This window comes from Seriola dumerili, unplaced genomic scaffold (assembly GCF_002260705.1).
Source record: "Seriola dumerili isolate Sdu_G_001 unplaced genomic scaffold, Sdu_1.0 BDQW01000111.1, whole genome shotgun sequence".
NCBI classification, from domain to species: Eukaryota; Metazoa; Chordata; class Actinopteri; order Carangiformes; family Carangidae; genus Seriola; species Seriola dumerili.
This window is the reverse complement of record NW_019174366.1, coordinates 2331249-2354308: the sequence shown is the minus strand read 5'-3', so window position 1 is coordinate 2354308 and position 23060 is coordinate 2331249. Positions and strand designations below refer to the sequence as shown.

The window sequence follows — 23060 nt, the reverse complement described above, 5'->3', positions numbered from 1 at the left end:
TGGACTTTGTCTCTCTTTATACTACGTCACCGCACAAGGGAAAACTTTGCTCCTGTCATCATTACTTCCACCACTAGATGTCGCTTAGCAACAAAACATAACTTTGGATCATAATAGACCATAGTGGCCATTTTCCTCTGATGTCAGAGGTTGGGAAGCCTCTACGAGCCACTTAAATATCTCTGAATAAATCCTGTGTGGGAGAATGGCGAGATGTTCAGAAGACTTGACTGGTTTCCCATCACTTGCCTTTGACCAAATTGGTAAATGGGCAGATGAATCCCCAAAAGGATTAAAACCATCCATTGATCTTTCAGTTGCCGATTGATCAAGGAAGCGTTTAAATCATAACGATAATGATATGCTTATAACTGGAACACAGCCGTACCACCTCCATCCTCTTTGTGACAGAATTTGAGCTCCGCACCCTGAGCATGACGTCAGAGGAAAATGGCCTCTGTGTGAATAAGGTCTATAGCCTGCGGCACAGACGACCTATGGGCTCGTTCTTTACAGCACGGCCTCACTCTAGTGGGTATCTGGGCAGCAGGACGGTGTGTGTGTGTGTGTGTGTGTGTGTGTGTGTGTGTGTGTGTGTGTGTGTGGGAGTCAAAATAATCTACAGTGTGTGTTTTCATGTTGATGAAGGAACATGTCACCATGCAACAGTGTGGAGTTGTTTAGAGTAAAAAAAAAAAAAACTACAGAATATTACCAGACGCACTCGTTAAATTTTAATGCTTCTAATTGATTTGGTAAATAATTAGTTTGACACTGGCTAACAGGACCTTCAGAAGGACCTCACACAGAAATTATTCATGGATTTACTAATAGCTGGTGCAGCCCTGGGCTGACAGATGGACTCACCAACACAGCGACATTTCATCCTGAGTGCTCCTCCGCTAATGGACCAAAAATTCAAAGGCTTCAGGGCTTTTATCTGCTCAGCCAGTGGAGGGGATTTGCATGAGTGTTTCAATTTCTCACGAGTATTTACATAAATCATACTATTTTTATATAGTATTACTGTAGTGCAGTATTTTCTTTTTCTTATTATTATTACAGACAAACACTGACATGTTCCTTCTATGAAGCAGCGCTAATGCAACTTCAAAAGGTTGATTGCCTGTCCTTATTAAAGCTGGCAGCCTGTTGAGGAGAAGAAGACTATTTAAAACTTCAGATTGCCTCATCTTCCTCATCCATCATTGATGTTTCCTCAGGAGTACACTTTATACTGCTGGTCAGCAGCTGCTACATCAGGGCTGCTCCAGACTCTGTGAAGTCAGTGCGGTTCTCTGTTTGGACACTGAAGCTCTGTGATGATGCTGTGATTGGAGGGAGGTATGTGAATGTGTGTTCTTTCAGGCAGTTCGTTTTTTTTTCGTGCAAATGCAAAACAAGACAAAAAAAAACATGAGTTGTTTTTTTTTTTTTTTTTGTTGGTTCAAACCAAAGATGAACAAACAGGAAACAGACGTTTATTTGCTTTTGTTGTCAGAATTAAAAAAACAAGAACATCCAATCAGAAGAAACGGTGTTTGCAAATTCCTTTTTTTTTCATTTTTCCTTGTTGAATTGAAGAATGAAGAAAGGTAGTCAGGTGACACAGAAGTAAAGGTAAATATTTCAAAATAAAAGCCTTTCACTTTCTATAGTCTAAGGTGTAAAATGATACAAGCATGGACAGTTAGTTTGTTTATTATGTGTATTATGTGTATGTGTATTAAGTGTATTTCCACATATTAATTGATTAGTTTAATTAATTCACACTGCGCATGTAAATAATACATCACACACTTCTGAGAGTGTGGCGCAGCAACATGTTTTTTCCAGGTTCATTTCTCTGGTAATGTGATTCTGTTGCATCTCCAGTGCGAGTCTGTATGAACGAGGTGAAAGTCGTACGGTTTGAGTCTAATGACTTCAGACACGTGTTAGTGTTTTATACAGAGCAGTCAGTGTTTCAGACGCCTCCAATTATTCTGTCCTTCCCTGAACAGAAGCACTTTGTGAGGAAGTGATGACACTTTACTCGCGCGGCGCCATCATTATACTTTAGCTGCCAGTCTTTTCAAAAGGTCCGCACTTAAATGTGGAGCTGGACTCTTCTGAGTCGGCTTTTATTTATTTTAGGCTCCTCTGGGACCCCAGGAAGGAAGTTTCGAATGCGGTTACACAGTCTAACGAGCGCTTTGTTTGAAACACCCTGAGGACTTAGAGGTGTGGAGTTCGTGGAGGTGGACGGGTGGAGAAAGCCTTTTAACACCAGTGTTCTGGACTCAGGCCTTGATGTCAAACCAGTAGCCAGTCCTGACGTCTTTGTCATTTATGGCTGACGACCTGACAACCTTTCACTAACTTTACCTGAGTGGGTTTTTGCCCAGCCCTGATCATACCTAAAGCATTCATGTGCCCCTAGCGATACTGTAGTAAATATCTAGTTATAAAAGATTTGGAGAGAAGATTCACTTTCCCCAAAAGCACAAAGCTAAATGGCTGCAATGAGAACATAATTTGTAGTGGAGTAACAACAACCCAACAGAGCAGGAAGAAGCACAGAGGAAGCTTTCTGTGAGATGCTTCAGGGTGAGTGGTGAACATGTCAGCAGTTAAACAGAGAAGACCTTCTCTCACTCTAATTGGACACCACTGGCTGTAACGTGGAAACAGCCATTCACAGAGGTCTGGGTGTTAACTGGATGTGGTCAGCTACCTTGTCAAGACTGTCAGGAAACTGTCTCTGCTTGTCAGTAATCATTTAAGACAAGCTAATCTGCATCACAAGATGATGAGACGACGACAGGAGGATCATCTGTTCTGTGCAAATCATGCGCTGTGATGCTGTGGATTGCTTAGCAACAAGCATGCGTGTGTGTTCGTCACAGACAACCACAAAATCTTTCCCTCTATGAATGAGACACTGCAATTCATAAAGGAATTCCCTGTAGCTCTGAATGAGATTCATCGTCATGTATCACTGTGAAATGTCCTCGGCTGTGTCACTCATGTGGAAGACGATAACTCTAGCTCTTTCTTTTATCAAAACTCATTGTCAGAGCATATACAGAACATTTACTAACATGCTGCCGCCGTCCTCGATACCAAACCAAAGACCAGAGAAACTCTTTCTTTATCTTTAAATAGAAAATAGTTGTTTGCTGCTGTGTTATTGTTTAAAGCTCCATATTTTTCTCTTCTCCTGTGTTTAATTTGAAGTGTTGATCCATAAGAAGATATATTTGTGGTTTTAGGAACCAAAAACCATCTCAATGTAGTTTTACATCTCCTCTCTCAGGCTTCTCTCTGGAGCTCTAGTAACAACAGGTCGGTGAGCCAATCAGAAGAGAGGAGGAGAACACTCAGAGAAACCAAAATCCTGTTAGATGATGGGTCCAGGTGGGCGGGGCTTCGGGCTTGGCTGAGAGCGGTGACTGCTGTGTTGTGACATCACAAAGTTGCAGAAGTCCTGACGGCTTGTTTTAAGACTCAGTTTCTGAATACAGGCTGTGTGCATTTCTCTGTGGTTCTCTGCTTCATAATCAAACAGAACAACAGATGGAACCTACTCAGTAACTTTGAAATCACTTCTTAAACACACAGTCTGTAACTCCAGCCTCTAGGTTTCTCTCAATCAAAACAATAACAAAAGACGGCGTTCCTTCAGTGTCAGTGGTTCAGGAAATCAAACAGACAGTTGATTCTAACCATTAAAAACACTGAATAAAGCAGGTTCACATTTAAAGTCAGTGTTTGAGCGACGCTGTACGGAGGACAGAGACTCAGGGAAGAGCTGGAGCTGAGATTGATGCTAACCTTTGTTCTGATTGTTTCTCTGATAACTTATGAAGCAGACGTTCAGCAGGTTTTTACCAGCAGCTGAATTATCCACAGAGGTGTCCTCCTCTCCATAACAAACACACCAGGGGATTAAAACAAGTAGAAACTCTGAAGAAAGCAGTTTGACTTTAAAACTCAGAGATTCAGGGTTCCCTGGACCGAAAAGGCTTAGTCCTACCCACAGCGGCCGGGGTTCCAGTCAAACCTGTCATCCCCTCTCTCTCTTTTTCCGATTTTCCTGTCTCTCTCACTGTAGCTATCCGAATAAAGGCAAAAATGCCCAAAATATAACTTTAAAATAATCAGTGATTCATCAATAGGGAGTCACTGGAACCTTAGACTGCTTACCTTTGTTTATTGCTTTTATCGACAGTCTATTCTCTCTAATTGTCCTTATTTATATTGAAGTATATTGTACGTCCTTCCTCTTCCTTATGACCTGCAGGTCATAAACATGGGAATCTTTCCCGTCTCCACTATTTGACATGAGTGTGGCATTAGGTTGTAGTTTGACTAATCTGTGCTGGATGTTATATGAAGTACTGATTAGAATGAAGATGTCATTCAGTGTGTTTACATCCACAGTCCCAGCCGGAGCTCTGACCATTTACACAAGACAAATCATCTGTGTGGGTTAACCTTGGGTTTCCAGGGCTATTTACCACACTCTGAACCTGTTCCTCCTAATTATCACAAATGGCCTACGGGTAATCAGTGCTGCTGCGGAGAGCCCGTGGAATAACACATACAGACAGTGAGAGTTAGTGAGGAACATGTTTTATAACTGATGCACAGTGAGTTTTATGTAAATATTTACTGCAAAGCCCCAAATCATTTACAGAAATGTCTTCAGGCTTCTGAATTCATGAGGAAACCCGACACGGTGACAGCTCCTCTTCCGTGTGACTCATGTACTTTGATGTTATGCTCGGTGTCTGTCAGAGGCAAACTAAGTGACAGCTCTTTGTTTTCCCACAGGCTGCTATTATTCAGGTCACAGAGAACAGGAGCATCATGTGTCCTGAGGAGAGGCTTCTGAAGGAACCACACTTCCATCAAAGACACGACATGACTCCAGGAGCAGAACAACGCCACCTTTAAATACACGCTCAGTGTCATCTGACCTGCTGGAATCAACAGATGGAGTGGAGAGGTCGCACCCTGCTTTGGATCAGGACTCTGCACTCATACTACCAACAGACGGGCACCGGGAGTTATACTTAATCAGCAATGAAACTGGAATGGTACATGATGGTCGAGAATCCGGTAAATCAGAGTGTACAGCAGGAGCCTTGAGAGAAGTTGTTGCACAACAAGTAAAAGAATGGTCACGATTGTCTGGACTTTACAATGAGACAAGAGACCCAGGAAAATTAAGGACATATGGACGGTGAGAAGACGAAACAATGGACAGTTTCTTCTTTCTTGGATGACGGTAACTAAAAACACATAACATACATCTGTCTGTGGATTGTTACAGAAACCACAAGGACGTCAGAGACTGAACATTACGTCCAGGCAAGCTGTGGGTCAAGTAGCTTGCTGTGGCGTTTCTAGAGTCCGTGGGGCCCTAGGTGAAAAATTGGCAGGGGGCCCTTCCATACAGTGTCCATCACCATTATATAATAAATAATCTGACACCAATGAGAAATTAAGGAAATCAAAACGATTTTTTTTTATTGTTATTACAAATCACCACGTTAAAATATGAACATAAAGAACAGTAAAAACCTGAAAAATAACGAAAAAACTCCTTCTCAGTAAAGAAGCTCTGATGTGGCTCTCTGCAATGACCGTGTTCAGTGGGCGGGACAGAACAGCAGCCGACCAATCAGCAGCCAGAGAGAGACGTGACTGAGCTGTGAATGGGTGTGCCCAACGATCAATCACTGATCAAAAAATAGGTAATTATTTAGGTAGTCACCGTCAGGAAATGACATGGGGCCCCTTTAGGGAGCAAATTGTCCCTTGGTTGGTTAAGGGGGAGGGAGTCGCCTTTTGAGACATTGCTGTGGAGTTTGTCAGCCCTCAGGGGTTAGCATCATTTACGCTCACCAAAAGTGACAATGGATTTCAATGGGAGCCTGGACTATGGGTCCTATCCCACAGGCCTGCCCTACAACACCAGCGTGGACTATGAGGACTACTACCAGGAGCCGGACGCTAGTAAAATCATCATCCCCTCCATCTATGCCCTCGTCTGCTGCGTGGGTCTCACGGGCAACGCCATGGTCATCTATGTCATTCTGAAATACGCCAAGATGAAAACAGCCACTAACATTTACATCCTCAACTTGGCCATCGCCGATGAGTTGTTCATGCTGAGCGTTCCTTTCCTGGCCACATCCGCGGCCGTCCGTCACTGGCCCTTCGGGTCCCTGATGTGTCGCCTGGTGCTGAGCGTGGATGGTATCAACATGTTTACGTCAATCTTCTGCCTGACGGTGCTGAGCGTGGACCGTTACATAGCAGTGGTCCACCCTATCAAGGCCGCCCGCTACCGCAGACCCACTGTTGCCAAAGTGGTCAATGTCTGCGTGTGGGGGCTGTCGCTCATAGTCATCCTGCCCATCATTATCTTTGCAGACACTGTCCCGGCGCAGGATGGTGGTGTGGACTGTAACTTCCTGTGGCCTGAGGCAGCCTGGTCAGAGGCATTCGTGGTCTATACCTTCCTGTTGGGATTCCTGCTGCCGGTCGGCGCCATCTGTCTGTGCTACTGTCTCATGGTGGCCAGGATGCGAGCAGTGGGGCTGAAGGCCGGCTGGCTTCAACGCCGGCGCTCGGAGAAGAAGATCACCCGCATGGTGCTGCTGGTTGTGGCGGTGTTCGTCCTCTGTTGGATGCCCTTTTACATTGTCCAACTGGTCAGCGTTTTCCACCGGCCCCCAGACCCCATGGTCACTCAGCTGTTTGTCATCCTCAGCTACGCCAACAGCGGCGCCAATCCCATCCTCTACGGCTTTGTGTCTGATAACTTCCGGCGTTCGTTCCAGCGCATTGTGTGTTTCCGGTGGCTGGAGTCTGGGCTGGATGCGGAGCAGGTGGATTACTGTGCTGTAGCTTTGAAGAGACAAGCGACGTGCAGCCCTCTGGACTTTCCCAAGGACTGCATGGCTTCTGAGATGGTGTTTCGCAATGGGACATACACGTCCCGTACGACCACGGTGTGACATTAAACCGGAGCAGGACCTAAAACAAGAAATTGCCAGGAGGAGTTTCTCAACCTAATTACAAAAACCCATGTTCATTTGTCATAATTTAACTTTTTATTTAAAGATACACTTCACTCCATTATACTGCCCAACAGCACAACAAAACTACATATATTCTTAAGTTCATAGATTGTGTTTCAAAACTGAAACTGAAATGGAAATTTATTTTGGTCTATCAGTAATTACACAAACAAAAAATACAACTCAACGTCTTAAATCCTCAAATACAAAACATTAAGAGGGAGGTGTAATTACTGCTTGATTATACTGGCTGACATGGTAAAGTCAGTACAACAATAGGACCATGTCATACTCATACTGTCATACATAATGATTGTTAATTCTTGTTAAAGGTCCATATAGTATAAAGTTAGATGTCCATGTGTTGTTTGCACCCAGCTTGTATACAGAAACTGAGCCTTAAAACCAGCCGTCAGGACTTCTGTCACTTTGTGATGTCACAACAAAGCAGTCACTGCTCTCAGCCACACCCCAAGCCCCGTCTACCTGGGCCCGCCATCCAACTTTGCAGGATTTGGTTTCTCTGAGTGTTTACCTGAAATCTGCTTAAAATTTTTATTGGATCACTCAGAAAAGAGAGACTCAGAACCTCCTCTCTTCTGATTGGCTCACTGACCTGTTGTTACCAGAGCTCCAGAGAGAAGCCTGAGAGAGGAGATGTAAAACTACACTGAGATGGTTTTTGGTTCTTAAAACCACAAATATATCTTCTTATGGATCAACACTTCAAATAAAACACAGGAGAAGAGGAAAATATGGACGTTTAAGTAATTTGTTTATTATTGTTATGCTGTTATGCCTGGCTTTCAAGTATAGTTACAGTATTGCAATAGATGTTGACATTATATTTATGTAGTTTCCCAAAATTAATTTATTATCATCGTATGTTGTCACTCCCACAAATTAATGAAATGTATCCATTCAATTTAAAAATCATTTCCTTTTAAGTTTTCTGTGTGAATTTGTTATGATTACCAATGATCTTAAGTTAAAATCAAGTCAACTATGTAAAAGCTTCGATTTCTTTTCCACAGAATCCAAAAGTTTTTGAAATTCTTACCACAGAAAAATGAATGTATGTCGTCCGCAAACAAAATCATTCTACTGTTTATTTTGAAAAAATTACACGTATCATTCATGTACAAAATAAATGCAAACAAAGAGCTGGGAGGAAGTTTGGGCCTGAAGTGGTGCTGTTGAACATTATATGAAGTCAGGATGTGTATCTTAAATTAAATATCTTATTTGTTCTTACTGTTTGTCATCATAGCACTTTTCACAACATGCTAATGTACAAATCAAACATTTTACCACAAGCGGATCAAATCTCTCAAACTTTTAAATGTAACTGACTTTGTCTATCTTATATGTAGTTGTGTAGATTTGTATAACACAAAGTTAAATTCAAAACTGTTGATGAATTGATGTTACTGAGCTTAATTTCACAGCAAGTTTTACTTTTCATTAACAAACAATAATAATTGATTTATATTTTTGAACAAAGAAACTGTATAAGATCCATATAAGAGGAAGGTTAAATTATTAATGAGTGTCATTTTCTCAAGGCTTCGAAACGATGTTTGACTCTTCGTGTACGTTCCTGTATTTGTGTATTTGTATCTGTTTGTTCATTATTTGTTGGTGGATCTGTTTAAATCTGAGATTTGTCTGAGTATGTAAATTACAAAGGTTCAAAACTATTATTTCCACCTCTGGTTTCCCTCTGTCTTTTCTTCTGTTGCTGGTTAAGTCTGTTGAAAAAGCTGAGAAATTAATTTCATCATGCAAAGTTAATTTTACTATTTAACCTGATAATCGCTGTAAAGTTCATGCACACCTGAAAGTCTCAATGTCAGGGGTCAAAAACTCTTGACTTTGAAAACGTGATCCAGATCTTAATTGACAATATTTTCCATCCTCAGATCTTGATCAGGTGTCATACGGACAAACAGCACCAGCACCGTATACTTATATACATTTAGATATAAACTAGAGGCTGTACGCCAACGAGCCAAGTTACAGGAAATCTGGTCTCAGTCTCTCCTTCCTGAGTTACGGTGTTGAATAATGGCCAGAAGTGTTTTTGCAGAACGTTATGATGTCACAGTGAAGTTGACCTTTGGCCTTTTGGATATAAAAATGTCATCATTCTATCTTATTAGACATTTTTGTTTTGTTATTGTGTCATAAGTAGTGCATGGATTCATGGCCATAAACTGGTTTTGTGAGGTCACAGTGACCTGGACTTATGACCTTTGACCACTAAAATCTAATCAGTTAATTCTTGAGTCCAAATGGACATTTATGCCAAATATGAAGGGATGCCCTTGAGGTGTTGCTGAGATATGTGTCCAGTCCTAACAGTGGGAATCAGCAGCAGCTTCCTGGTTTCATGCAAATTAAGGCCAATGAGCTCTTTTCATTGTAAACATTATCCTCCACTGCGCTCTTCCAACTGTTCGTTTCTTTACAGTGTCTAAGTTGAATTACAGACAGTAATCCAACAGAGTATTTCAACGTACAGAGATGAAGCAAGGAGATACAAATACTGTAGAAAAATAATGTGAAAGGATGAACATTTAAAGAACATAAGCTACTTTAAGATCAAAATTAGCAAGTACTTGGTAAAATATTACTATAGATTCACAGTTGTAAAACTAAATAGGCCAATGTTACCTAGTCATGTTTCAGATGTGGGCAGGAAGGAGCCTGGACAAAAATATGTTGGTTCTCTCTCTCTTTCTCTCTCTCTCCCTCTGGATTGGACTCAGGACTCTTATCTCTAAGAGACACCTTCTATTTTCTCTTCAGACGCTCTGTTATTTCTCGGCCACTTCACACTCCTCCATCTCCATCCATTTTATTCCTTACGACTTCTCGGCCATCCGACCGCTCTGCCACGAACCCCGACGCAACATATTTATATTCATTATTTGAAAGTGCAGGGACATCTCCTTACAGTGAAGTGAAAATACCAGAACATATATTATCCTGCAGAGCTGACGTCTTCAGGGTCAGTGAAGTACTTATATTTTCCCCTGTGGCTTATAACTGGGTCCTCAGTACAGAAAGAATACAATACAGTGTTTGTGCATAATAGCAGAATGGAAAAAGAGGTGGTCGTGTTCTGACCTGTGTTTAATTAGAAGTTTCATCTCTTCATATCTCTCTGATAGATTAGACATCTCACACCTGTCTGTGACCTACAAGTAACCTACAAACACACAGGAACATGATTATAATAATACAAAAGACAAGCGTGTGTGATTCTAATCTTACAATCAGGAGCTCAACAGAAGAGACGTGTGTGTGTGTGTGTGTGTGTGTGTGTGTGTGTGTGTGTGTGTGTGTGTGAGAGAGAGAGAGTAATTTCCTGTTATTCTTTCTAACATGAGGCACAGTTGAGGTCACATGAATGATGGGATGATACACAACAGCGTGATTAAAGATGTGCAGTTAGTAAGACCGATGACAGGCTGTGATTAAATGCTTTGTTGATGGAATATCTGTGAGCACAACACTGGGACGCGCAGGAGCCTTGAATTCTTTATTATTGCTCTTTTCTAGTCTCATCGACCTTTAACATTGAAGCCGCATTCACTCACACACTCGTACGGCGCTTTTCGGACGCCGGCGTTCACACACCGATGGCGCATTTCGGGTTCAGTGTCATGCCCGAAGACACTTGCCAGGTACGGTGGCCCTGAGAGCTCAGAGCGCTGCAAATTCACACAACACAACAGAAGTGTTTCCAGGAGACCTGTTGCTCAATGCCCAACTGTGACTGTAGAAGTTAAAAGCATCGATTAAGAAGCGAGTCCCAGCAGGATCATCACTTTTTTTCTTTTTACGTTATTTTTTGTTATAATTCTGAGAGAAAGAGAAAGAGAGAGAGAGAGAGAGAGCAGCGGATAGGATTACACCTTCATGGTACCACCCCCCCTACCCCTATGCTTGTGTCCCCCTGGAAACACTTCTGTTGAGTTGTAGGATTGCAGCGCATTATTTGCATATGCTGTTGCCGTGCGCTGAGCTCTCAGGGCCACCGTAGCCAGCGCCCGGAATCAAACCGACAAACCTTCTGATGAGTGGACGACCTGCTCCACCTCCTGAGCCACAGCAGCCCCTTCATGTAAACTTGTATCAATTGCAACAAGTTATTGCAAAAAGAAAGGAACACTGGACACTTGTCCGTGATTTCATTCAAATGTCTCGTCTCGTCTCGTCGTCTCCCGCTTATCCGGATCCGGGTCGCGGGGGCAGCAGCCTCAGCAAAGAGGTCCAGACGGCCCTCTCCCCAGCCACTTCCACCAGCTCCTCCGGGAGAATCCCGAGGCGTTCCAAGGCCAGCCGAGAGATATAATCCCTCCAGCGTGTCCTTGGTCGACCCCGGGGTCTCCTCCCGGTGGGACATGCCCGAAACATCTCCCCGGGTAGGCGTCCAGGAGGCATCCTCACCAGATGCCCGAACCACCTCAACTGGCTCCTCTCGACATGGAGGAGCAGCGGCTCTACTCCGAGTCCCTCCCGGATGACCGAGCTCCTCACCCTATCTCTAAGGCTGAGCCTGGCCACCCTGCGGAGGAAACTCATTTCGGCCGCTTGTATTCGCGATCTCGTTCTTTCGTGCCAGATGTATTTACACGTCGTGGTGTTCTGCTGAATTCTTCATGGGGGACGGGCTCGCTCGTTGACTCCTTGATATCCAGGTCAAGCAAGGACAGGGGACCTGGGTCGGGTCCACTGAGGGAACTGGGGTGTTCCCATAGTCCGCTCCCACTGAGGAACCTTGTCGTGCACGTTGTACTAATGAGCTGCAAACGTGATTATATAATTTATATTAACTGTATTACATTAGAAGTGGGAGCCTTGTTCCCATGTGAGAGAACACACACTCTTTCACCACGCCCAGAGCACTCACATCAATATCACTTTCACCTCCGCCAGCATCCAATCAATCCTCTCTGCCTGGTCTATGAAGAGGCACCAGAGTCTGAGCTCCAGCTGCAGTCACTCAGCGGGGCGTCACCTGTCAATCACACTCTAATCGGGTCGATCAAATTTAATCCTGGCTCATCCGTTTCTGCTGGACTGTGGAGGAAGTAAGATTCATGACTGCGTCTGTCCTTCACGGCCTGACTGACTGAGAAGTTAATTAATCATTAATCATTAATTACTACGATGTGGCGTGAAGAACTCAGAAACTTTCTGAAGACTTTGAGGTGTCACAGTTTTCAAGGGAACCAAAGGTAAAGTCCATACAACAGTCGCCTGTCCATCCCCCACGCTTTCAGATGTAGCGATGACAGAGCGCATCATCGTGGGTTTTGAAGACGCGTGTCTGTGTGTGACCCCAGAGGATTCACGGGGGCTGACAGGATGTGTTTACACCGTCAGAAATCAATTCATACAACACAATGATGATAGAAAGAAAAGTCGAAGCTGGTGCTCTGAACAAAACAGGAAGTCTGTCTGAGATGACAGTCACCTGGGACAGGGGGAGGACAGAGCCAAGTTTCCTCTGGAGGAGGGGGGGGGGGGGGGGGTGATGTTCTTGGCAGATACACACTGTCTCTGTCATGCTGCATTTTTCCTGAAGTAATATATGCACTTTTCTTGGATGGAAGAAAAATGGACCCTGGAAATACTTTGTTGTTTTTTTTTTCACAATAAAAAAAACAAACAAAAAAAAAACATTAATCAGACTCAGTTTTATCCAAAAGGATCATTTTTAAAATGTTGTCTCTTTTCCAGATGTTAAACAAAATATTAAAACCACTGTAAATCACACAAAGAGTCACATTAGAACAACAGATGAAAACATGAAGTAGCTGAACAACATCAAGTAGGACCTGCACCCCGACCCGACTGCTGTCCCTGCAGGTGGTCGGCCCACGAGGAGGTAACATCGGCGAGCTCCCCTCCCACCTCTGGCTCCAGGACGGTGGTCCAAGATCGCCTTCCATCTGGTTGTTGTTGAGCCAAAAAGCAAAGCTTTTGATTTGCCAGCTGATCTCAGGTCATGGATACAAGCGGCTGAAACGGGTTTCCTCAGCAGGGTGTCTGGGCTCAGCCTCAGAGTCAGGGTGAGGAGCTCTGACATCCAGAGGGAGCTCGGAGTAGAGCCGCTGCTCTACCGCTACCGGTCGAGGTGGTTTGGGCGTCTGATCATGATCCTCCTGGGCGCCTTCCATTGGACCCAGGACACGCTGGAGAGATTATACATCTCATCCGGACTGGGAACGCATCAGGATCAGGGGATTTCTTCAAATTTGGTAAAAACATTCACCTGGAATAAAGGACAAACTGATTAGATTTTGGTGGTCAAAGGTCAAGGTCACGGTGACCGGTAAAAAAATGTGGTTTTGGCTTTGTGACCACAATATCTCTGTAACACTTTGAGGGAATTTTCATCAAACTTGGTATAAACATTCGTTTGGACTCAAGGACAAACCAGTTAGAGTTTGGTGGTCAAAGGTCAAGGTCAGAATGACCTCACAAAACACTTTTTAGCCATAACACAGCAATTATGACAACATTTCACACAAATGGTTCATGTTTTCTCTGACTCTGGATAAACAGGGATGTAACCTGGAACTAGTCCGAGTGGAGGAGGCAGACGACCACCAGGAGGCGATTCTAGTTCTCAAAATATTTTCCTACTCCAACATCAGTGCAAAACGGACAAAGTGAGATTTGAGGGGGAGTTACCTGCTGGAACAGTTTCTTGATGAGTTTCTTGTCTCTTTTGTGTGTCTCTGGGTAGTTCAGGCTGGTGAGCACAGATTTTGCTTCAGGTCACAACGACACCAGATCTGGTGTCACTGCGACCATGACGACCTGTGGCAACAAGAAATACTCCCAACTCAACAAGATGTTTTTACTTTTCTGTTGTGCGGAAAGACAGTTCCTCAAAATGTAGAACTACTCCTTTAACTACAAAACCATGCATTATTAATCCAGTATTCTTAAACTCCTTCACATATCTATAAAAGCATGTGCTCTGGACATGTGACAGTCAGCACTTAGCATCACTTGTCTGATGCTGAGGAGCCTGCAGAACTTAGTGCTGAGTCTGTTTGACTGAAGTGTGTCTGCAGGTCGACACAGACAGAGAGAAACAGTCTGAACACCAACGTGGCCAATGACAACCACTTCCACTTTACCGTCCTGTGTGTATGATGTGCCTGCAAAATGTTTCACAATAAAAGCCCTATTAAGAAATGGAGGCTTTCTGTCTGAAACTGTAGAGGGCCATTCATTTGAAATGGTCACGAGAAGTGTTGAGTTTGTCTCAACAGCGTGATGCAGTAATTATAACGTGGAAAATGGGAGCGGATCAGAACGAGGCTTCTTACAGAAATACGATCAATTGTTATTACATTTTCCAAAAAATAAAAACTAAACTGAACGAGCAAACCTGCTTTATGAACTATAAATAAAAATAAAATAAAATAAAACTAAATTGACATTGAAAAAAAAATTAAATAATGATAAAAACCAATGAAGAATCCCTAAACTATTATAACCTTGCATCTGATAAACATTTCCATCTGCTGAAGAAGGTCATGTGATCAAAAGCTACAAGGTTCACTTGAATTTAGGCTCATCACAGATATTTTCCCAAAGTCTAAAACTCAATCTTCACAATATGTCTCCAGACTTGAGCTCCATGCTTCATATTTCCTCCACTGACACAGAGACGGCTAATGATCCAGCGCATCTGTCTGAATGATATTATAAACCTCCTGCCGAATGATGATGAAACTTCACCGTAAGTCCCTCTCACACCTCTGCCTCATGATGCAGGGGCATTTACTGGTCTCTGGAAGGAGTCGGTGGAAAGCGTGAGCCACACTGATTTCACAGAGTCCCTGTGGTTAGAGCGTGTGGCGGAGGAAGCAGCAGTGATCAGTTAATGGCTGATGGAGGAGCCCGCTGCGGCTGAACATCTGCCCGTTGTATCGGGGTTTTTTTGATAGATTCAATGATCTGCAGCTTATCGCACGTAAAAAAAAAAAAAAAAAAGCAGTCACAGGCTGCAACAGATACGAGGATCAGACACAGAGACGGTGCAGCATGAACATGCATGAGTGTCCTCTGCAGACCTCAGCAGCTGCTTCCTCCACAGCGTCAGTTACGAGCTTTTGTGTCGAGCTCAAACTTCACCACCTCGCACCGAGATGAGTTCACACCAACAGCACGTTCCACCTGTGGCTTCTTCACGTCCAATATCATTTTTCAGTGTTTTTAACGTTTTTTAAACACATTACAAAAAACATGAGACTAACAATATGCATTATCAATCATTATTAATATTATTCGAGTTACAAAAGTGACACAGTTTCAAACGAAAATAAGACAACTACCTTCTATATACACAACTGGCTGCAGGAAAGTGTTGAATAAAATCAAACCCTTTGGACTTAATGAAACACAGGATTAGAGTTTTTTTTTTCTGAGAGGTGAATATTCTCATTAAATCTCTCCACACAGGTCATTTGGATCCTCAGGGAGAGACGAGCTATAAGTCCCCTGACATCCACCCTCCTCACTCAGTGATGTAGAGGGACAGCTGTAGGACCTATAGTCTGTCTCTGTTAATACACTGACCTTTTTTCATGCAGCGTTGTGTATATAGAAGTCAGAACTCTTGTCATAGTCATAATGCTGTGATTTTTGATCATGTGTAATATTGCTGTCATGTTTTTTGGGGGGGAAAAAGTTCATCTTTTGAAAAAATGTTAAAATACTGAAAGATGACAAATTAAGGACGTTGGTGATTGGTTTTGTGGCCTGTGTGTGTGTGTGTGTGTGTATCCATCACACCTGTGAACAGGAGTGAACCTGAAGAAGCCGCAGGTGGAACGGTGCTGTTCGCTCTCAGTAAAAGTCACAGTGACGTCTGAGTGTGCGCTGCTGGAGTTTGAGTTTTGCTTTAGTTGTTCCTGCGACCTGATCACTTATACTGGCTGCATGGGGAGTTTTTATTCACTGGACAATTTAATATGTTAGAGGATTTCCTGCACCATTTAAAGGCTTTAGAAAAAAACATGAAAGTCCTTCCTTAATTTGTGTCTTAATATACTGTATATTTTTTAAATGTATTGTAGATGTAGAATTTATTTGATGAATTTAAAGTTTTTTTTCTTTTGTTAAAATCACATCCCCCATTCATATTACACACACAGTATTTTTATACAATTTTTATTCTAAATCTTTTTTGTAAAAATATCTTATTTATGTTTGAAGCTATCTGACCTGTAGAACTTGCTTTGCTTTATCTTTCTTTATATGTTTTTATTGTTATGAACCAAAACACCAAAGCAAATTCCTGCTAATAAACAAACCTGTGTTCTGACTCTAATAAACCTGATTCTGATGTACAGTGATGATATTTTATAAACAAGTCACCAGCTCTCTAACTTAAACAGGTTTTGGATACTTTCAGGTGAATATTTATTTTTTTAATTTCTACTTAATTTGTATAATTTTCAAATCCATTACTAAAAGTGTAAGTCATGGATCTAACGTGTGTTTCGGCTGCTGTAACCTGCATGAACTAAACTCTAGGAGGAGTCCTGGTTCCAGACTTGTTCACTCACAGCTTTAGACCTTTACTCTGATCTGTTTTCTCTCTGACATTACGAGTGACTGAGTCTAGATTCATGCGGTCTGTAATGTGTTGCTGCTACACTGTGTTGCAGCCACAGCTCCAAGTCACTCTGGTCTCTCAGACCAAATTGGAAGGTGGTCTGGGCCACATCTGGACCACAGTATCACCGCAGCGTAATAATGAACCCAAACTTCTTAGACCTCTCGCAGTGTTTTTCTCATACACTGATTTAATTGTGGTGCCACAATATCAACACTTGATTTTCTCATGCCCTTCTCTCTCTCTCTCTCTCTCTCTCTCTCTCTCTCTCTGCAAACAAAAATGATGTACAGGTTTATTTGCATATAAAGTGGGGAAGTGAGATCCTATCACAAGTGTCACTTGACACACATGTTAATTCCAGGGAGAGCTGTCCACTTGTGATCAGATGGCCTGAGATGCATGTTAATACAGGTCTGAACTATGTGTTATATAAAGAAAAAAAGAGACTACACAGGATATTCGCCCCCTTATGGCGTCTGGAGCATCAACCAATCACTGGAGGTTTAGTACGGTCCAGTATCAAAGCAGCAGGAATAAGATGTAGATGGTGATTCACTAACAAGAGTTTTCTGGATAAATGAGAACCAGTGGTTATTAAGTCCCAGACAGGAAGAGACAACCAGCGTCATCATATAGATGCCGCAGTGAGTTTGTAATTATCTCCAGTAATGAACTTTGGGGCAGAATAATGAGGGTCCCAGAGTGCAGGCAGAAACACGTTGATGGTCTACATCTCCATCATCCAGGAGAGAGAGAGAGGGAAACTTCTACTGCTCCTTTGTTCCTGAACAACGAGCTGCACTTTATCACCACAGTGTTATTTAAATGTCAGTTTCTCATCAAGCCAGAAAATATCTGTATCCTGTCAACCTCACTACCAAACCCCATCAGAGTGGAGATATGCATGTTATTGTAAAAATCTATATCCTGCACTGTGGGGGAGATGTGAGTCGCCAACAGAGCACATGGACTTTCTTTTCAAAATTCCTCATTTTATGCATTTGCAGCCCCACCCATGCTCCGCCCCTTTGTCTATTTTTGGATTAGCTGGGAGTTAGGGGTGGAGTCAGGCACTGCCAAGATGGCAACAGTGGAGCAGCTCGCTCTTAGGCTACGTCCACACTACTACATTTTCCTCTTCCCGTCCACACGACTCCAGAGGTTTCAAGCACCAAAAAACGGAGACTTTCAGAAACTCGGCTGAACCCGTTTTAGTTTGAAAACTGGGTTTGTGTTGTCGTCTGGATGAACAGAAACTGGAGACCATTTGGAAACGATGACGTAGACACCCACGGTTGCTCCTGATTGGGTCTCATCAGCCTGGACTACCGGTGATGAATACAACATGATGAATTACAGTGTTACTGACCTTGTTGTTTTTGCCAGCAGCTGTTGTTCAGGTCAAATCTGCATTTTAACACTGCAGCTGTCTCTGCTGTTCCATGGTCATAGCATTTTTTTTGCATTGAATCAACTGCAGGGCAGACGATCTGCTTCCTGTTTACAGCAGCTTGCGCATGCATATGTGTATGGTCATGTGTGTATGTATTTTCAGATGTGTTAGTCTGGACGATGATCGTTTTTGTTTGAAAATCCCGTTTTCAAATGAAAACGTAGTAGTGTCGACGTAATCCGAGCTTCAAAACCGCTCCTCAAAAAGCCTGTGGGTGACGTCACGGAGGCTGCATCCATCTTTATTTACAGTCTGTGGTTTTATGGCAACAACCACCAAGACTGGAGGCTCTGATTACTTCAAACATAGACAACCAGGTTTTAGAAAGAGCACAAATGGCCACAAACCGGTGGGAGGAGCACCTTGAAACCAGAGGATTTTGATCCATCAATGTTCATGGCTTGTTTCTGATACCTGAGATATTTGAACAGAAATCTACATTACAACTTTACAATCTGTGATAAAAAAAAAGAAGAGCTGATGTCCACTACGAGGGGCAGGTGATGAAAAAGCACAATACTACAATAGTTGAAGTATCTTTTTTCCTGGAAGAAGGATATCTTTGGATCTAGAAAACACCGTCAATAGTGTTTTATTTTCATTGAGGATTAACCTGTGCATCTCAGTGCATTAAGGGAGAGCTGTAATCTCTCTGTGGCTGATGGACAAAATCACCTGTGTGTAAAGGTGAATTTCACCAAGCAGAAGAGGTGGAGGTCAGCTGATTCGAAATGACTAATCAAACCACTAATCAACCCACTGACTCCCAAAAGAGAGAGAAACAAGGGCGTGGCTTTGGTTTAATCTTTGGTTGGGAGATTTTCTGTTTGACACATTTTCACACCAGCAACCTGATCCGCGCCGCCTCTGCTTGTGCCCCTCCTCCCACCTGTCCACCGTCAGCTGCTCTGCACTCGGTACCGCAACATCACACAGGTGTGCAAAGCAAATTTCCAGGACAGGAAAACACCGAAAACACCAGTGATGCTGCTCTTTAACTTCCTGGTCTGATCTGATGTTTAGATCTGAACTTTTCCTCCTCTGATAACGTTCTGGGTTTGACGGATGGGTAAAGAGAAGACGCAGCAGATGGCTACACGCTCACAGTCTGATGTCTACATCTAAAAACCAACGTGCACACAGCCTCCAGTCGCCGACACATTATACATCATGCTCTTAATTTGTTGTAAACACTGCAATCGCAATTATCTCTGGAGTGGTTGTGGAGGCAGTGAACCGCGCTAATGCTGCTACAGTTCACTGAGAGAAGACACCACGTGACTGCCGCTACAGATGTTTTACAGACGACTTTAACAAATGGCATTCAGATGACGAAGACACAGCGCTGATATGAGGCCAGGCCCGAGCTGCCAGGTGTCTGCTTTCCGCCAGGGTGAGAGTCGTCTTATTATGACCGAAATGTAAGAAGAGAAACAGTAAAATATGGATCTGCCCACGTCTGTTCTGCGGTGAGGGTTTTATAGTCTCAGGACCACAGTTTCAGCCACAACATGTCAGACTCCACTCCAGTAACATTAAAGCACATTCCCTGTGGTTTTCGGACAGATCTTCTGACAGCAGCCATCAGGGAAATCGCTCCGTGGAACAACGGCTCAAACTGGAAAATTACAGACCTGCCAGAAATCATCATCTGAGTCTGACAGGCTGATGTTTCAGGGAATTACTCAGTCACTGTGAACCTGCTGAAACTGCCCATCAAAGACTCAGTCCAGTATCCTCTGCATCATCAGTTATCACTAACACAGGGAAGGCTCACCCAATATTTGTCACTGTTAAAGGTCTCGTATAGTCTAAAGGTCTCTGTCCATGTGTTGTTTGATTATAGATCAGGTCTAGGTTCTATAGTAATACTGTGAAAGTATCAAAGCCTCAGTCCACAGAGAAACAGCCTGTGTTCACAAACTGAGCCTTAAACCCAGCTGTCAGGACTTCTGGAACTTTGTGATGTCATAACTAAGCAGTCACAGCTAAGCATGGGCGCAGTAGCTAGGTGCGAGCTCAGGTGACATTAAATTTTGCTAGTATAGCTACCTGCTAGTTTTTGGGGCAGCCCTATGTGTGTATTAGCTGGCTACTTCACTTTGTGTGTTATTGGCGGCTAGATAATGCAAATAATAAAAATGTAAAACATTTTTAACATCTGTATGTGGTGCTCGTCTTCTTCTGCAGCCTCAGAACTGAGTCAGCACAGTGATGCTGATGAGAAGGGCTGGTAGGACGGAGCAGGAGAACACAGCTGCAGGTGCGAACACTGACACTTCACATTGTTATGAGTGCAAAGGACAGGATGCACTTTCTACAGGGAAGTTGTAATATTGCAGAAATTTACAGGACGTATGTTGTAATATGTGTAGGCAGTCTTCTTTTCCTCCTCCTCCTCCTCCTCCTTCTTCTTCTTCTTCTTCTTCTTCTTCTTCTTCTTCTTATTATTATTATTATTATCATTATTATCTTATTGTATTAAAGACAGGAAGTAAAATTACCACAAGGTAGACAAGGGAAGTAAATCCAAAATAAAACAGGAAATGAAACAGATCTCAGAGCCAAAACAAATTTAAAAAGTCCAAACTTTTCCATCAGAGCAAACCATGACAGCCTCTGTATACAAATAAAATTTGATTGATTGATTGATTGATTGATTGATTGATTGATTGATTGATTGATTGATTGATTGATTGACTGATTCTGATGCTGTGACCTGAATCCTTTCCTTTAAGGATGTTTTCAGGTCGTAATAAATGACTGATTGAGGTTCCTGTTGAGGAAACAGGGTTGCATCAGCTTCTTGGTCAAGGAAAGTACATCCCAGTCTGTCCTCATCTCCACGGATTCACCTGGAAGACGCAGAGTGTGAAACCTGAGCTCGTTCAGGAGGCCGACCCGAGTCCACTGCTCCGTTCACATGACAAACTCCTGTCACTGCAGCACCCTGTTAATCACGGCGCTATGCCTAAGCCTTCAGTGCTCTGCTTATTCGTCTGTTTCATGCCAGTGCATACCTTACACTGCAGGTGACACCGTTTCAACAGCAACTCGCCGCCATGTTAACCTTATCACGGCAGCTCGTCGCCGCATCAGGATAATGATGTCACTTCAAGGGGTTTAAGGAGTGAATTACTGTGTCTGCTCTGTGTTCTCCAGCTGCTCGGCTCTATGAGGTTCATCCTTTTTTTCGTTCTTCTGAGTAAAGAGTGTGTGGAAATCCAGGAGATCAGCGGTTTCAAACCAGCCCGTCTGACACCGGTAATCATGTCACGGTCAAAGTCACTGAGATCATATTCTTACTCGTGGGATAAATTAAGGTTTATATTTTCAGGTTGTAGCTGCGGGGGGAAAAGATGAAGTGAATAATAGAACAAATACAGCTGCTCTCAGTGCTGCCTAAAGAGACTCTGGATTCAGCTTCAAAAGCAGATTAGATGGAGGAATCTGATTGGATAAAATGCTATCGAGCCTCAAATTTTTTTTCTAAGTTCAGATAAAAAAAGAAGTTAAGTCTATGGCCCTTCAAAGTAAGAGTCACACAGTCCTGCTCCTGGTCATTTCTTTGAGTTGAGTTTCTTGTGGTGGTTGAGCTCATCACTGGTTCCACTGACATGTGCTTCATGATGCTTAAACTGAGGTTCACTGGTGTTCTTTGTACTCGGGTTTCAAATATTTTCTGAGTATTATGGGCTAAGTTATTAGCTTGTTTTATTTAAACGTACATGACACCAGCATCATTGCTCTCTCTCTCTCTCCCCCTCTCTCTCTCTCTCTCTCCCTCTCTCTCTCCTCCTGTAACAATATCCTGCCTGAGACTTACAGCAGGTCTCACACAGAGATGATAAATCAGCGTAATCTGCTCCTTTACTTTTCCCCTGCTGCCTCTTAACAACTAATATGCAAGTTTAGTTTCCACACACATCTGCGCATGCATATAATGCTGCAATATCCGAACTGATCTCAGAACAGCAGATGCTGAGTCAAGGACAGCTTGATAAGCTCCAGTCCTTGTCAACTGGACACAGTCACACCCACGAACATGACAGAAAATATAGATACAATATGTAATTATAATAACTTTACTGTGCAGAATGATGTGAGTTTAGTACACTGTAAAAAAAAAATGAAATGAAAGCTTAATTCAGAAATTCAAAAATATCACTCACAAAAAAAGCAAGCATAACTAGCCTAGTGCCTAAACTGTTAGCCTAGCGCTTAGCACAAGTGAACAAGCAGACACTCGACTCTTATACAACCTTTGACATCATTCATACAAAATGGTTTGCAAGTACATTGTGTTTTATACTGAATTTTTCACATGACATATTAGAAATAGAGCAAATAAAGCTCTGAGGAAATGTAAGAGTTTTGTATTTGACATCCTCATAGTCTAAAATACAGGATTCCAATCCAAAATCACTGAAATCTGTCTCATGGGTGAAACTCTGTGGTAAAATGTTTCCTGTGCCAGAAATGGTGGCCATCTTGAAATTTTGAAATTTCAAGTGGTTAAAGAGATTTTTCAAAGTAATGGCCCCAGAGGGAGAAACATACCAGGTCTTGCTGCTTGTGTCCACATCTGAAAGATTCTTGCAGTTATCTGCTGCACTAATGAACAGACCGCATCTGAAAATATGCCTTTTTTTTAATTTATATCAAAAAGTGAATAATTCATGATTTCCATGTCATTTGTGTTATTTGTGTTTGAGTTATTTCTTATTACGAAGTGAAGTTATTTATTTAGGCATCAAATCACTGGTTGGCCTTTGTGCCCTAAAACTTTTGTGCCGAAATGGCCTTGGACTTAAAATGAAGAAATTCCTGGTCTGGACCAAACGAGCCAAACTACTGTGGGTATGAAAATTGA

General features: G+C 42.7%; 1 protein-coding gene across 1 annotated transcript; it reads left to right on the top strand.

The window, feature by feature from the left end:
* Nucleotides 1-5906: 5906 nt before the first annotated feature.
* Nucleotides 5907-7013, top strand: LOC111223586 (somatostatin receptor type 1-like). The gene has a single exon (XM_022747791.1). It carries the CDS (start codon nt 5907-5909, stop codon nt 7011-7013), a length of 1107 nt encoding a protein of 368 aa, XP_022603512.1.
* Nucleotides 7014-23060: the final 16047 nt, after the last annotated feature.

What these genes read in the sequence shown, in the direction of transcription:
- LOC111223586 (XM_022747791.1), top strand. Translation starts at nt 5,907, where the DNA reads ATGGATTTCAATGGGAGCCTGGACTATGGGTCCTATCCCACAGGCCTG.